The 17557-nt window shown below is 36.0% G+C and overlaps 1 protein-coding gene across 2 annotated transcripts; it reads right to left on the bottom strand.

Moving 5' to 3' along the window:
- Window positions 1-51: 51 nt before the first annotated feature.
- Window positions 52-17381, bottom strand: PIP4K (Phosphatidylinositol 5-phosphate 4-kinase). Of its 2 annotated transcripts, XM_053756052.2 has the most exons (10): window positions 17049-17381; window positions 15735-15832; window positions 13566-13676; window positions 13257-13418; window positions 10335-10473; window positions 9052-9182; window positions 8398-8566; window positions 7311-7465; window positions 6637-6820; window positions 52-5640 (listed from the first exon to the last, which is right to left on the bottom strand). In XM_053756052.2, exons 1-10 carry the CDS (start codon window positions 17175-17177, stop codon window positions 5518-5520), a joined length of 1401 nt encoding a protein of 466 aa, XP_053612027.1. In that variant the 5' UTR covers window positions 17178-17381; the 3' UTR covers window positions 52-5517. The 2 variants fall into 2 exon arrangements, with proteins under 2 accessions (XP_053612027.1, XP_053612028.1); XM_053756053.1 differs by lacking the exon at window positions 13257-13418 and having other exon boundaries at window positions 17049-17379.
- Between the last annotated feature and the right edge of the window lie 176 nt (window positions 17382-17557).

The following is a 17557-nucleotide window of genomic DNA, read 5'->3' as shown; positions in this document are numbered from 1 at the left end:
GTGAAAATAAATGAAATAAATAAAAAAAGGGTGGAAATTAAAACACAGAAATAATGCAGAAACTTTATAAACCGAATATTTTCAAAAAATTAAGTTTAAATTTTTCATTACACATTTTTGTCTTTACAAGATTAGGAGACTAGAGAATTAAAGTTTCAACCGTGTTGCTTACATGCCGAATATCTTATTTCGTATCCAAGCTATCATATATATAATAAATATATGCCTAAATCGGCACGTGGCTTCAACCGTCACCGTTAACAATGAAATAAAACCTATTTAATGTAACAACTACAAATAAAAATAAAATTATCGACCTAAACAATGGCAACACATATGACAATCATTTCCATGACTAACACATTGTTCAGGAATCTAGGTTTATGGGAGGACTCACTTTAGATATATGAGTTCGCCATGTTTTATTACACGTGATCTTCAGCAAATAAATATATTAGGTAGGATAAATCACACAGACTGAGCTAGCCCCAAAGGTCGAGACTTGTGTTATGGGATACTAACACAACGTTATTATATTTTATAACAAATACATATATAGATAAACATCCAAGACCTGGGCCAATCAGAAAAATATCATTTTCCATCATTTCCCGACTGGGCACCGAACCCGGGACCTCTCGGTTTAGAGGCAAACACTTTACCACTGCGCCAACGAGGTCGTCAATTAATTTTTTTTTCAGTTGTAAAACAGCGTCAGTCTTAAAAGCCAAGTGAAAAAATAAAGTATTAAATTAGATTACACTATATGAAACCAACCGTTTTTGTACTAAATCAACAGAAAATAGGGTAATGTATTAGATTATTGGCAGATACATAGGCACACAATGGTAGTTGAAATAGATAAACAATTGTGCCATTAAATAGTAATGTTTCATTGAAATACTTTACAAATAACTATCTTCATACAACACGTGTACTAAATATGCAATCTGTAAAACAGTTTGCGATATATAAATTAATTTGTAAAGTGATATTTCATTATAAAATCATGTCAAGATTATTTAAATTTTTTGATGGGGCATAGATTTCATAGATTCAGTCTACACACTTAAGGTCAAACATAACGCACTTGCACCGCACAGCTCCCACGCGAATGATGTTCATTGAAAAGTGAGCTTTAAGGCTTCTCCTGGAGACATAATTTACATTAACAAGACGAGAGCTAACAGCACTAATTTGTTGTCAATGTAAAGTATGTCTACAGAGGAGGCTTTAATGCTCAAATTTCTATGAAGGCCACCTTGCGATGTGCTAGTGTGTTATGACCTTTATAATAGCAGAATAATAAAACATGGCAACCCCAACTAAACGCTCCAGTAACACGTTAGCGTTATGCAAATGACTATACATTTCAATTATTACTCATGCAAGATACGATTAATTATATCAAAGTAAAATCGATGAAATCAAAGCAATAGTCTTTCACAGTAATTCTAAAAGTTAAATTAACATCTAAAAGTAAACAATATCTATCACAAAATCTATCCTTTGATAAAAAATATTAAGGGAACCCAAAATACTGATTTTTTGTCTATACATATTTGGATAAACAGTCAAAGGTAATTGTGAAATTTTCAAATCGCATTACGACTGCGAATATTTTTCTTAATTATAATAATAGCGCGATTTCATCACTTTCGAATATCAAAACATACAAATTGGTTTTCAAAATTAATAAAAATTTATGTAAATTGAACTGATATGATCGTAGCTTAATTTACTCCTAACCTTTAAGAAAACACCCGATACATAATAGATTTTTTTTTAATTACATTTATGTATTTAAAAATTAATTGATTTGCTAGCAAACAATCAAAATCTTAGCATTTATTCAACTGCGATAGTTATTATTTTCTTTATATGAAAAAGTGATGAAACCCAACATCAAAATACAAAATTACATGAATTTCGCAGAATAAATCACAAGACTCCCGTAACAATCCAAGTCTTAACGGAATCGGCATAGTCAACTGATTAATAGATGGCGTTAGTGTGCAAGAACGTTAGAGCGAGAGGTATCTTTGTCCTTCACATGATTTAAACTCTGATAAAACTTGATGGCAGCTTCCGATGATGGCGTCATAGTGGCTCGATTCTGGCAAAAATACATTTAATATCCAATACAGCGTGTGTAGATTTGCCATCGACATGCAAAAAAGTCATGATTTAATTTAAGAAGGCGAATTATTATGACTATTTAACCATTTACATCAGCAGTAGCGCCATCTAGTAATCGATTTACTTAACCAAACCCCTTTAATTCGAAGTAGAACAATAAATAACAAAATCTTACACCGTTAGATACTATTTTCTACGCTAGACAGAAGACTAAGCAAAATGGGTATAGGTTATATTGGCAAAGTTTATTTATAGGGGCCGAACAACGCCCTGTACTCAACCATTAGTCCGCCTGGCTGCACTACTCTTCTCAAGAGTTCATTTCATTCAAAAATTTTGGCCATGTGAGCTTTAACGCCACTCCTGATGGCATAATTTAAATTAACAAGAGGAGAGCTGACGGCACTAATTCGCTTTATGCGCAACATGTTAATAAAGACGTGTCAAGCAAAATAGTGAAAACTTTTTAGTTGCGCGATACCTCTTTTACGCTGTTTTAATTACTGAATTTGCGAACAATTTAAAACTCCTTTGAACTTTTGAACTCATTTCAAATCAAAATCAAATCGGCTACAAGTTTTCAACTTCCAATCCTATTTCTCGACAACCAAGCGGACTTCACTTACATTAATATACATTATTTTAGCGTTAGCATGTTACATATCAATACACCGTCAATACAAAACCGTATCCACATCAAATTTTTCGTAATAAAAAATGTGACATTGACTTTTTTTTCACGATTCACGAATTCTTCATATTCAAAGAGACATTTGATATGGATACAATATAAAACCTGTTTCACAGCGCGGATAATATTGTACTATCAGAATTCATTTATCTGATATAAAAATACATGTGAAACAAGTATTTACATACATAACTCCTAATACGCAAAATGTCGAAAACGTCAGATTCGCTGGAAAGTTCCAAAAATACTACAAGGGCTGTTACTTAATTTCCCGGATAGAAATTTAAAAAATATCGTAAAATGTCTAGTTACAAAAATTGTCATTTTGCGCATCTGACGTTTTGCGTATCCGGCGATATGCGTGCAAATTGCGAACGAGCCGCAGAAAACAGCCTTATACAACTTCCACGTACGTACATATCCCATTGAGATTAACATCATTAGTCCAATTTAACACGTGAACATTCTAATTTAATGATATTTCAACATTTCTTAATTTCTTTCCACACTAATCTACGATAGCGGAACATTATATAAAAGCTAATAACGAGTTATGAAAATTATTGCAAAGTGTGCTCTTAAAGATTTTACATCAGTTCAAATGTGAAACGAACGCTAATTGCGCACACAGACAAAAATCTAGCTAGATGCCGCCTTCTTCGTTGAGAAACTAAGCTTTTATCTTTTTCAGATTCATACAAACAATAAGCGAGAACACGTCTCAAAAATTAAATGAAAATATCTGGATTCGCGCGGGAATTGAACCCACGCCCCTGTCTATCCGGGAAAGTGTCTAACCAAATGTATTCGTAACACACTATTGTTTTGACTTTGTTCAGACAACACGCTAGGCATTTGTTTTAACAGTGTGCGTGTTACAAAAAATGCCCCTAGCGTATAGAATTCTCATCACCTTAAAGCATACAGATAAAATTGCTATCAATGTCAAGAATCTAGCTAGAAATGTCTGGAACGCCACCTTGTGTGCTTTGTCATCAACTGCCCGATATACTAAAATAATTGACACATGATTTTGGGAAAACTTGTCGAAAAAATGTTGTATAATTTCCAGATGAATACTGTAAGGGTGTGTTGGTCGACTGACCGGAATATGCCAAAAATTCCAACATTTGCTCGTCTTCAACTTTAACGTTTTCTTTCCGGTAAACTAACAAAAATATTTTGAGGCTTCTATTAGACTACTAATCATTCTTGTGGACTTAAAATATGTTCAACAACATCTATGGTACTTTTGTAGTCTCTATTTATAAAATATCGTTGATAAATCTTCGTTTTAGGGCAGTTGACTACAGCAATATAATCTTTCGAATGTGAAATTCGCGCGCGAAGCGGATAATTAGAAACGCCAGCGTATACTCCCAAGTTATGACCACGATCGTATGCAACTGCTTTGAAAGTCAAAATTCTGCTTTCAATCTTTAGTCTTAAAATTCATTTTAGCTTGTCATTTCACATACAGTAAACAAATGGTAAAAGTAAAATAAACAGAAGTGCACTATTTTAGTCAAATAGAAAAATGCACTTGTTTGAATTTTCCCCATTGATAACAATTTACTTTAAATCTACGACGTCATTCCGCAGTTACGTACCACAATGGTCACAATCATAGAGTAGGGCCATATAGACGAACATCAATTGATCACCGGACCACAAAGGACACGTACCAACGCCACCATCACTTTAAAATCGACTTACACTTACCATCATAACGGTGTCTTGTTATATTGCCATAGATATTAAAGATATATTTACTACACAGGTTCCAGATTTAGTAAACCCAATATCTCAGTATTTAAAACTTAAGCAATAATGCGTGAAATAAGTAGATGGGTCGCCACTGACAACATTTTGCTATTTAAGAAGAGGAGATTAATAGAAAATGAAGCAGATTTAATAAAATACAAAATAGCACTAGAGTACGCCAAATTGGATTATTTTAATTAAATTTGGCGTACTCTTCTCTTCTTCTCTTCTCTTCGATCTTAGGTTTTGAAATTGTAAAACTTCTATATAAGCAGCCACCCATTCCAGTCTACACCACGCCAATCGTTACTTAACAAGATCACAACGATTACCAAGACACTATCAATCGAGACTAAAATATCTACGGCAATAAGTTTCCACAATAATAACATGTAGCTTCTCTTAGCCTTACGAGGGTCCAATCAAATTTAACTATATATAATTAATCAATTTTAAAAGTCGGCGCACACGGACTTGACTGCACGTACGCGTCACATTTTTATATAGAATAGCGACTTGTGCGCGTGTTTAAAATTCCACACAAGAAAAGCACATAGGGAACGCAACGGCGCATCTATGTGCGCCGGCCTTAAATCTACGACACCCTGTGAATTCCGTATAACTGTGACCTAGCGCCGACGGAACGAATTTTTAATGAATCTAGCAAAAACTAAAATGCCTTGATTTATGAGCGTTTAATTCACACCAAATCCTGGTGCCTCTGACGTGATAACATCGCAGAAACATTCCATATTCAAAAATCTTATTTCTAAAATAAAACATTAAAACCTCACATTCTTCAAGTGGCCAGTATTATCATCATCGCTCGAATATAAAAAGAAAAACAACCAATATAAATTTGGAACTCCTCACCATTTCTGGGGCCCTCGTGAGCGCTAAGAGAAACGTGGAGTGTAAACAGCCTAATTCCCCTCGATGGCCTTCGCTACGAACTCTATGAACCGCTTGCCGTACTGTTCCGGGTCGCACGTCGATATCCCGTCCACGTTGCTACCGTACTTTACCGTCTTGGCTGCTTTCGCCGCCTGGGAATTGAATAATAAATAGACAAAGATAATTTATTTGCAAAAACAGTTCTCAACAGTTACGATATGGCTTTAAAAGAAAACTTAATATATAGGGATGGACTCATATTGAGTTGGCCGAAAGTAAGATCTTAGACTAATCTTATCTAACTGGAGCACGATTATTCAACCCTCAAAAGCGTCCACTAAGGGCTCAACTATCAACTCAAAACGGTTATGTTTAGAGTGTACAACACTACATGTAGATTTTTATTTTTCTGAAGAGAGATATAATACTTGCACGTAATGCGTATTCTAGACATTTTGCGGAAGTAACATTGTGCTACAATGACATTTCGCGCAAGCGACATTGTGCTACAAAAACATTTTGCGGAAGTAACATTGTGCTACAATGACATTTTGCGCAAGCGACATTGTGCTACAAAAACATTTTGCGGAAGTAACATTGTGCTACAATGACATTTTGCGCAAGCGACATTGTGCTACAAAAACATTTTGCGGAAGTAACATTGTGCTACAATGACATTTTGCGCAAGCGACATTGTGCTACAAAAACATTTTGCGGAAGTAACATTGTGCTACAATGACATTTTGCGCAAGCGACATTGTGCTACAAAAACATTTTGCGGAAGTAACATTGTGCTACAATGACATTTTGCGCAAGCGACATTGTGCTACAAAAACATTTTGCGGAAGTAACATTGTGCTACAAAAACATTTTGCGGCAGTAACATTGTGCTACAATGACATTTTGCGCAAGCGACATTGTGCTACAAAAACATTTTGCGGCAGTAACATTGTGCTACAATGACATTTTGCGCAAGCGACATTGTGCTACAAAACATTTTGCGGAAGTAACATTGTGCTACAATGACATTTTGCGAAAGTGACATTTTACTACAAATACATTTTGCGAGCGACCAAATGTTTCATGACGACGTAATGCGTCAAGACAGATATCAGATATGTATGTTCAATGTTCTCATACAAACCCACCTGTTTCTTGACGCCGTAGTGTGTGAGCACATCAATCAGCGCGACGAAGTATATCTCCTTCTTGGCGGAGCCGTCTTGACTGGGAATCGCGTAGATGTCCAGCTCGGGGATGATCCCCTGGTAGCGGAGGGACGACTGCCGCGCCAGAGTGCGAGGGCTATCGGGGGGGGTGTTGTAGCCCCATCTGTGGATAATTTATTGTTTAACTGTCATAAGTCCCTAGCGCCCTCGAATAACCTGAATGAATATAAATAAGCCTGAATAACAAAATACATACTATACAAAAACGTTCGTTGCAAAAGTTCCTAGCGTGTTATATACATAACTATTTCGACGATGGCGCATTGGTAAAGTGCTTGCCTCTGAACCGAGAGGTCCCGGGTTCGATCCCCGGTCGGGTCATGATGGAAAATTATATTTTTCTGATTGGCCCGGGTCTTGGATGTTTATCTATATATGTATTTGTTATAAAATATAGTATCGTTGAGTTAGTATCCCATAACACAAGTCTCGAACTTACTTTGGGGCTAGCTCAATCTGTGTGATCTGTCCTAATATATTTATATTTATTTTTAAATTTATTAGGTAGCATTTATAGATTTGTTATCGACACACAAAGTATGTATACCAGCAGCAGTAGCGTGAGAGAGAGAGAGAGAGAGGGCGGTATATACCTGTCCTGGTGGTCGGTGTCGGTGTCGGAGTCGTCGTCGTCGGAGTCTCGCTCGGCGTCGCGCTGTCGCGCCGCCTCGGCCTCCGCCTCGCCGCGCCCGCACTCGTGCACGCCCAGCAGCAGGGAGTAGTCCATCAGGTGGAGCTTCGTCAGGAACTACGGGAACACATAGTGGGGTAGTTGACAAGGTCAGACAATTGTAAAAAATATGTTCAAATCTAGGTAAAAAAATAGATATATTTACGATCGTTATGATGATTCATAGACTGTAACGAAGTTATCGTTAAACGAAGATTTAAACTTGGTTGGATGGAAAGTGTTATAATCAAAAAGTATAAAATTATAAAAACAAACACGACCATCATAAAAAAAATATTTTGTAACAACTTTTATTATGAAGTTATCATCATAAACGTAATAATATTTAATGTAGCTGTCGGACAAACATATCTTTCTTCGCGAACATTTCAGCACGTTGTGACGTCACTTATTCGTGACATTTAGTATGGAGCGTTTGTACGAGTAACAAATATGTGGGATTTAATTTTTGTCATATCTTTGAAAGTATTGTCATTATCATAGTATTTTTTTCACTGGTGTCTCTAATAATATAAGGACCTTCGAATAGTCATCAAAACAAAAATTTGTCAACAAGCCTATTATGGTGAAGCCCTCGTCATCATATCAATTTAAGAGCGAGGATCTTGTCGCTGGAGTACTTTCCATTGTTCTCTCTCCAAAGACAAATCGCTCACTTCTTGATAAGACACGACACACCCGTTTTCTGAACGGTTAAGCTGACAGACAGACGAGCGTAATTTTGCGAGTTCCGAGTAGCAGGAAATGAGTTGAATTTCTGCTATATTTTTTTTTAAATACAAGAACCCTTTGCTTGCCCACTCACGCGCACAAACTGAGAAATGAGTTTGTGAAAGAGAGATAGTCGCTCTCCGTATATAAGCTTTCTTTTTTCTTTTAAACAACACAAAATATTTTTTGCAATTCTAAATGTTTTTTACACACTTTATTTTCAAAGGTTCATAGACCTCGTGCGAAGCCGGACCGGGTAGCTACAACAAAATAATTACCTCAACATCAGCGGTGAGAGTCTCCAAAAGTTTGTCTTTAGCCGCTTCGCCGATATCGATGCGGACACCTTGCTTTATGAAGTCATTGTCTTTCAGAGTGGGTAGCTCCTTCTCTAATTCCTTTTCGGACGCCTCCCGGTCCACGGTCGAACCTTTTAAGTCGTACTTCCTGTAAATAAATGAAACAAATAAGTACAGTCAACAGAACATCAACCTACCCGAATTCATTGCAAACTCAAGCCGTAGAGGTTCATTCAGGATAACTTGACGCCGCGAACATAGAGACCTCGCGAACACAATATTTTTTTTGCAAAATTGTGAATATTCCAAAAACGACTTAACCGATTTTGTTGACCCACGATCTTAAAATTTATATTGACAGATCCTACATACCTTTTAAATTTCATCAAAATCGCACCAATAGTTCAAAAGTTATCGCGTTACAAACAAACATACATACATACATACATATAAAAAAATGTATTTTTGCCCTAAGTTGATTTGTAGACCTCGCTCGCTCGGTCATAAAAAACCTAATAAAAATGTTGAAACCTAGGTGAGGAGCTAGATTAATTAAACTTGTTAAGTATGGTCCTGTGTGGGGAAAAAATGTAACAGATGCTCAGATGAGAGTTAAGTCTTATGTAAGCATACCTATGTATGTTGAGATGGTCCGAAAACACATTCCGAGTGGCCACAAGATAATGCTCTATGCCGTCCACCGTCAGCCGGTACATGCCCAAATATTGAGGCAACAAAGTCTTGCCGTGTCGCTCCACTATGTACTGTAACAAATATTCATTTAAATAATCTACAAAACAATTCTATTAATAATAATAATCCATACTAATATTATAAACTAGCGTAGGTCGCCCGCGTAATTTTCCCACGGGAGCTGTTATTTTCCCGATGAAAATACCCTGTCCTTCTCCACACTTCAAACTACACTTATGCTAAATTTGAAGAAGTTTGGTTGAGTAAATAGAGCATGAATAGGTAACAAACAAACATACTTACTTTCGCATTTATAATATTATAGTTAGATAGCAAAAGTCTGTATTAAAAGATAAATAAGTCTAATTAATTAATTTTATATTCACAGTCGTGTCAAGAAAGTGAAGAAAATGGATTTTAAACGAACTGCGTTCTTTTGCCATTGCAATATCAAATAGAATATTTAAGATTGGTTGATAAATATCCAGTGTTACCAGTCGACAGAGAGACAACACTCTCATTTATATGTTCAATAAATAGTTCTTCTGAAACATGAGTTTCTTCAGACACATTAGATCATTGCGTCCCTCTATGAGGTTATATCAAGTATTTTGATAGCAATTTCCATGACATTATCCGAACATGTTATCAATATTTACAAAGATTAGATAACATATGTCAGTACAGCTGATTTACATAGAAATGGATTAGTTATCAATGAAACTGTTCATTGATAATACTGATCGTTGGAATTGCTCATCGATGCGACATATTTATCCTTGAATATTATAAAATATTATAAAACAAAGTCCTCTGACGGGTCTGTCTGTTCGCGTGTACTCAAAAACTACTGCACGGATTTTCATGCGGTTTTCACCAATAGATAGTGTGATTCCTGAGGAAGGTTTAGGTGCATAATTTATTATATTTAACCCGAGCGAAGCCGGGACGGGCCGCTAGTATTAGTAAAGTAAACAAATTTTATGTCGAAATATCAATAAATTACTACTTTCTCTCTCATCATGTTGCCATTACGGCTCGAAACCCGAGGTCCACATAAAAAAATATCTTTTGTCTGCTATGATTTTACGACCAGCCGACTACATGAAGTGAAAATGCTATCGTTGCCTTGTACAACTTCCACAGGAGGCAGTCGAGTGTAATATGTTGGATGGGTTATAGAGTAGTATTTTAGGGCGGAAGCACATGCCACAATCACTCACCGGGTGGTAATGTTTGAGGAAAGAGTGCATTCGCTCCACCTCCTCGGAAGTTAGTGTTTTCAGTATGAAAAGACGGTCGTAACTTTGGTAGAACTTGGCGCCCGATTTACCGGACGAATCGTCCGGCGTCGGCTGAGATCTGCGGCAAGTTTAAATTAGGTTATTTATTTGAGGTTATATTTAAAAAAAAATGTTTCGTGCATAGGTAGGTACTCATTTCCACATCAGATACATACATTAAATAGATCACAATCACAACACAATATAATATAGTAAATTCGGATGGACAATTATGTTGTACTTGTAGAAAACAATATGCCGATGACCGAATTCGCCGCTAGGGGCACTGGTGTATGTTCAAGGTGGTCCATGTTCAAGGCAAATTTTAAAGTTTGTCGAACAAAGATTTAAATGATATGCCGGCGGTTACACACTATTGCCGAACTCACGACAGACGCCGACGCGAATGAATGAACATTGCGTAGTTAGTGTGAGAGCTTTTATTTACCGCAATGAAAAACCGGTCATGTATGCCGAATCCGCCAAAGACACGAGAACTGTTTCGCTATAATGTACCACTGAACTGAGTAAGATTGTGTATGTGGGTTTTTATTTTTTCAGGCCAGTGGCGCCAACTAGTGAACGACCCTCAGTTAATCCTAGAGGTCGTAATATTGGACTGTGCTAGTAGTAATCTGAATGTAGTGTTTGGAACTTATTAAAAAATGCCATTAAATTTCACAAACCAATGTCTATTAAGTAATTAAATGTCTTCAGTTGATGGCCGATATAGATAGATTATCTAGCACTCAATCAACGTTTTGTTGATTGACAAGCCCGAGTGATTTTACATATAGAATTTACATGCGTACGAGATAGATATAATTTCGTAAATTTCCTCGACAGGTAGTTATGTATGTACATACGAGATATCTTCTCGTCACTGTACAGGAAATACCAAGCTTCGGAGAGCAAATTACACATAATTGAATTTTCCGCTTAGTCATGTCAATAAAACATATTCTGTACGCCAGATATATCATATTCTACATAATGTCATGGGATTTCGTACTTCTGTAGGAATTTCGGAATAAAACGTATCAAATTTCATCGAAATCTGTTCAGTACTACTACTTTAAGTGATCGAGTCACAAACATCCTCATGACATCGACACGAATTGTTATATTAGTAGAATTGTACTCATATTTATCACAACATTTCTTCAAGTATATTATCTATACTATACTATATATTATTATTAAAAGGTAAGCGTTTGTGAGTTTGTATGTTTGAGGCGGGTAATCTGCAAAACTACCGAACCGATTTAAAGAAATATTTCACTATTAGAAAGGTACATTATGCAAGATTGCTATAGGCTATATTCTATCTCAAATTTCCCATGGGAGCAAAGCCCAGGGCAACATCTAGTTACAAGATAAATCACATACTGTCTATCTCTTTCGACATAATGAGAGTGACAGTGATAGAAAAGCATCTACTTATTTATTTTTTGTACTTAAGTACAACAATTATGATAATTATACCTATTTATTACTACTTACCGTATATCTTGTGTACAGTGGTACATAAGTGCGCATGTCAAGATGATGCCGGTCGCTGTGCAGGTCGTGTTAGTGTATATAAATACCGATACATATTATATAATATCCCACTAGGAGTGACAATAACGGTAACCAAAGACATTTCTGTCTAAATATGTGTATACGAGCCATTTTTTCCTCCGGCACAAATCGACTTTTAGGGAGAAAATTTTGTCAATTTTCGGGCGTATTACCATCTATCATTAAATTCATTTATATCTCTGTTTTTTTTTATATCCTTCAATATTTAAAATCATTTAGTAATTTCCAAAACTATTAGCGCGCTCGCATTCTGTCACTTTTCACGAAAAAGTCAGCAATATTTAGATGAGCATCATGAAATAGCTCCAAAAATACGCAAGAGCAAATGTAATAATAAAAATAATCCGTTATTTTCAATCCAACGAGCATAGAACAAACTTAGGAGCAAACTTATGTGACAACAAAGGTTAAGGATAACAAAACGGGATCATGGTCATCTAATTGATATTACGTCGACAAGTGCACCAGATCAATCGATACTCGTCCACGGATTCATCTCAACAGGATCTCACATATTTCAAACATCGAGAAATCCACTCCACACAAAATCTCATTTTTGATCACCAAAATCACATCCTATAGAGTGAGTTAGGGTGGTATTCCATTTTAATAAAACTTCTTCGTCGAGTACAGTTGGCGTCAGATAAAACTACCCATCACCTAACTAAATTACTAACTCATTCTGGACTGGTATATCTGCCCCGACTGTACTAATGTTGGTTTAAGCCGACAGTTTTACTACTAAAATATTATAAATATACTAAAAGTAATTATTTATAGTGCGGTCTATAGTATGGATACTACGGACAATATATTTCAGATGATTTGACAAGGTAGACTATCGATAGAAAAGCTTTCTATTTTTTTGGCAACACAAGTACATTGGTAAATAAATGTAATACCACCCTTAAGGATTCACACTTCTACCGCACCGCTTCCACCTGGCAAGATGACGTCCATTGAAAAGTGAGCGTTAAAGCGTCCGTTGTAGGCATACTTTACAATGACAACAAATTAGCGAGCTGTCGGCTTTGGTTTTATGAATGTAAAGTACGGTCTACGTACGACGCTTTAAAGTCCATTTTTCAATGAACGTTATCTTGCCGAGTGGGAGCGGTGCGGGAGAAATGAGCCATGACCTCGAAGCAAACGAATGACGGCCAATAATACAGCGGTGTTTGATGATGATGTCGTGTCAGTTCAAAATTTCAAAAGGCACACTACGTTGTTATTGGGAGAAATAAAAAGAAATCGTACAGCGTTTAAAAAACCGCTGACCTCAACCGCTTAATCGTCAGGCCTCGCTTGACGAATTCACTCGCGTCATGGAAAATGCTCTCTTGGTTCATGTTGGCAACACCTGATGGAGCAGTGGCCGATCTTCGGAGACTGGATCTCTTCTGTACTCTCGAGTAGAGGTAGTTATCAGGCTTTCTAAACCTAGGACCGGGGTGAGGGAAGCGAGGAAGTCCAATCGTATGTGGGAATAAAAATAAACATAAATAAATACATAATCATAAGATATGAGAAAGAAATTTCGCCTTTGGAACTTAATGGTCCTGGCTGGAAATATATTTTTTTTAATACCTTGTTAGTGATTCCTTGTAGTCGATGTCGTCAATGCCAAACCTCTCGCGCAGGTTTCTGAAGACTAATGGACAGTACTCCTTGACCTTGAAATGCGAGGGCATATTTTCTCTGAAAAAAAAGTAATAAATGTGAAAGTTAGGATATGAGTGAGTGTGTTAGGATATTTGTTACCTAATCATGAAATTGTATTGAAGGGATTTCGATGAAAGCACCTAGTTTTTAACAAATGAATCACATTTAATTTTTAGATTTTTCAAACTGCATTTAAAGACTGTTCAAATCACAGGCCATTCATAACAGATTTCATCGAAATCGGTCCAGCCTATTCATAACAACTATTGAAAGAACAACTATTCATAACAGATTTCATCGAAATCGGTCCAGCCGATTAGCTGTGAAAGCTTAACAGTCATACACACTTCTAAATTAAAAATTAAAGTAAGCACGGATTATTCAATGTGTTAAATACACATAATTCATGACGGCTCACCGCATAGCAACAACATGTTCACGACATAGAGAAGAGTGCTTGATAAGGCCTAATTTATCATATGATAATTTAATTGCCACTGATGCTGTGAGTCACCTCTTGTTTGTTCACTGCCAAATCAATGTACCTACACACAGATGTAACAGACAGTACAAACGTATTGCAATCAGGTACATATTCTATGGTGGTTTTGGCTAAAATCTAATTGTTTTAAAATAACATCAAAAAATTTGTGAAAGCAATACCGAATCATTTGTGTATGTATTTGTGAATGTCGCGATCATAATCCATGCAAATTATTAGACGTTATCGTTTAAAAACTTCTATGAACTTGTTCTTTTGAAATGTACACATAATTTTTCTATCCAAATCTATAACTATGCAATTTAACTATTGACAAGCCGCGTTTTCTCATTTTTTTAAAGTTACTAACATAATATGTTTTACTAAAATATTGATAAACTTTCTTCAACTACAAATACACTATCTCTCTTTTCTGTGCGTCTACCTGGTCGCTTCCTCAGCCCCGTAGATCATCTAAGCCCCGGATCCGCTTTCTTACTTTTCCACTTCGCACGATGTTGACATTATCGGACCATCGATCGATCGATCGCTTGTCATCCTTGACGACATATATTATATATCGTTTATGAAGAAAACTAAGAAGAACTAAAGACAAAGAGTAGAGAGACCTTCCGGCCTATTTCATACAAAGCGGCAATACAGGCAATATAAAACCGGCCACTCGATGAGGGACAAAACGATATTAGCTCTCTGTCGCGTTTCTTCTCGTACATTTCTAATAAGAGTTTCTCTCTCTGTGAGCGAAACGAAAAACATGACAAAGTATAGTTTTCTCTACGCTACTAACAGTCTTACAATACAAGACAAAACATTGGGATTAAATCAGCATAATTGACAGGAATCATGAACCAATCACAAGATCGCGTGCGCAGTCTAGTTTACTTATACAAAGACAATCACGCAATAATCAAGTTACGATCTTGCAATTGCAATAAGTTGCAAAATGCAATGAATTTTGGCAGTTTGCGATTTACTCGAGAAACCTATTCAATATTTATTATAATCTATGCACATAAATTGAATTATGCCATGCGTGCATCACGCGTGATCTTAAAGTGCGAAGTGTCAAAAAGAAACATTTTCGACGACCTCTATTGCCTGGTCATCCATCATGCCGGACTGCTAGAGGTCCCGGGTAGGATCTCCGGTCAGGCAAGGTGGAAAATGACATTTTCAGATTGACCTGAGTCTTGGATATCTTGGATATATTTATGTAATATTATAAAATATAGTATCGTTGAGTTAGTATTCCATGACACAGATTTCAAACCTATTTTACTTTGGGGCTAACTTAATGCCGGATTCAAACTGTCGCCAAAGAGTTCGGAAACATTGCGGATTCGGATACAATGCTGATTTTTCATTGCAGTAAATAAAAGCATTCATACATACTACGCAATGTTCGCGCATTCTCGTCGGCCTCTGCCAGAGTTCGGCGACAGTGTGGAGCTGGCAATGTGTGATTTGTCCATATTGTATATTTAGTAAAAATCCGTCTTAGCATCTGTATGATGTGTGTGACAGAGATGAGAGAATCTGCCCTTAAATATATTCTTATTTAATGCCATAACAAAGGCGGAATAAAATCTCACTTGTTAAATAAATGATTGTCCACTTTGAGCTTCGAGTAAGCTCTGAAGTCATCTGGCAGCAACATGACGGGTATAGAAACATGACTTAGCTCGTTAATCTGAAAAGAAACACATTAAATTACCATCTTATTACATACATGTACAAATTACAGCTATGAGATGTGAGCTGCCAAGTAGTAACACATGCCAAACATGTAATTTATAGGTCCTTGTGACATGTTTTGATGACATCATCATTTTGTACTAAGTAAGTAAAAACACTTTATTGCACCAAACAAGATTTAGACAAAAACTTAGGAGACTAAAATATAGAAAATAAGTACAATAGAATACAATGTACTAAGTGCTTAGTACAATATACTAAGTTGAATTTGAAGGTGTAATTCTGTGTAATATTTTGCTACAGAGTCTTATTTTCTATTTCTTATTAACCAAATAGAGTTTGCTTGTATTATAGACACATGCAATGGCCGTAAGACCATTTAGGATCACTCTATCTAACTGGGAACACAAAACATGTCTCTTTTTGAAATTTGGTTCTATGATCAATAAAAAAATATGTGCATAAATTACAATTTATACATTTTTGTAGAACATACACATAGTTATAAGTAATAGGACATACTCCCAGTAAATTTTCTTGTTTACTTTCAAAAGTTTATCTAATATTTATGTTGGGCTGTGCATATTGCACAGAAAATGTACAAATTTAACAACTTTAAATGGGTACAACCGGGACCAATGGCTTAACGATCTGACGTCAGCTCAAGATAATAAATTTTCAACCATTGAGTGTCTTAACCACCACTATCACAGGCCGTGCATGCTAACCACTGCATAGCATAATACTGCATGCATAACAGTTATGAGTAAGGATAAAAAAGTCCTTTATGATAATTAATTGTTAAAAATAGTTCTGAAAATGGACCAAAAAGATAAATAATGCAAAAATAAATGTTATTATCACTGGTGTAAAGGTTGCTACATGTATATAAGAACTTTCATGATGATATGATGGAATTAGATATTACACTGTTATACTATTTACATCCGAAGCCAACACAAAAACATGAAAACTAGATAATTTACTTGATAAAGTGCCAATTCAGAACAAGTCATAACTACAGGCTGATAGTATCAGCCTGATACCAAAGTAAACAGAGAAAAAAACATAACAAACCAGTAATAAAGTAAATGACATAATAAGATTGCGAGCACCCATTAATCAACGGCTCAAATTGACTCAAATCCCATTATTGCCTATTACACCCGACTTAAGTCACCCTAATTAGAACATGTAATATATATAGTTACCGTGTGATTTACACCCCACATAAAAACAGACAATAGTGGCTCATTTGCACGAAACAATTTCACTTTTTGATGTTTTACACGAATGTGTTTCTTCTTCAATTTGCTAAGACCAGTGCTTGGAACGGACATTTTGGATTTATTTACAACTTTATCACACACAGTTTTAAATCACTTGGAAGTAATCAGTCTAGATTTATACTTAAACCATTTTCAGTAAGAGAAAAATTTGATGAATCACAATAAAAGAAGAATATTTGGATTTTTTACGGAAATTCGACACCCATCAACAGAACAAACGGCTTTTTGACAGACTGACAGAAGCCAACCAGAAACATTATTTTTTTTGGTTTAGTTTATCCGGAAAGGCAAAGTGATCTAAGCCTTACTGCCATCACCAACCAGAAACCACGGAACTAACCACAGACTATATTTTTTTCTAATCAGAAAACCATAGATAGCAAAGAGATAGAAGTTAAAAATCGCGCACGGGGCCCTTAATGAAATGATAT

The sequence above is a fragment of the Plodia interpunctella genome, chromosome 15 (genome assembly GCF_027563975.2).
Source record: "Plodia interpunctella isolate USDA-ARS_2022_Savannah chromosome 15, ilPloInte3.2, whole genome shotgun sequence".
Lineage (NCBI taxonomy): Eukaryota > Metazoa > Arthropoda > Insecta > Lepidoptera > Pyralidae > Plodia > Plodia interpunctella.
Note: the sequence above shows the minus strand (reverse complement) of the source record. Positions and strands in the feature narration are given on the sequence as shown.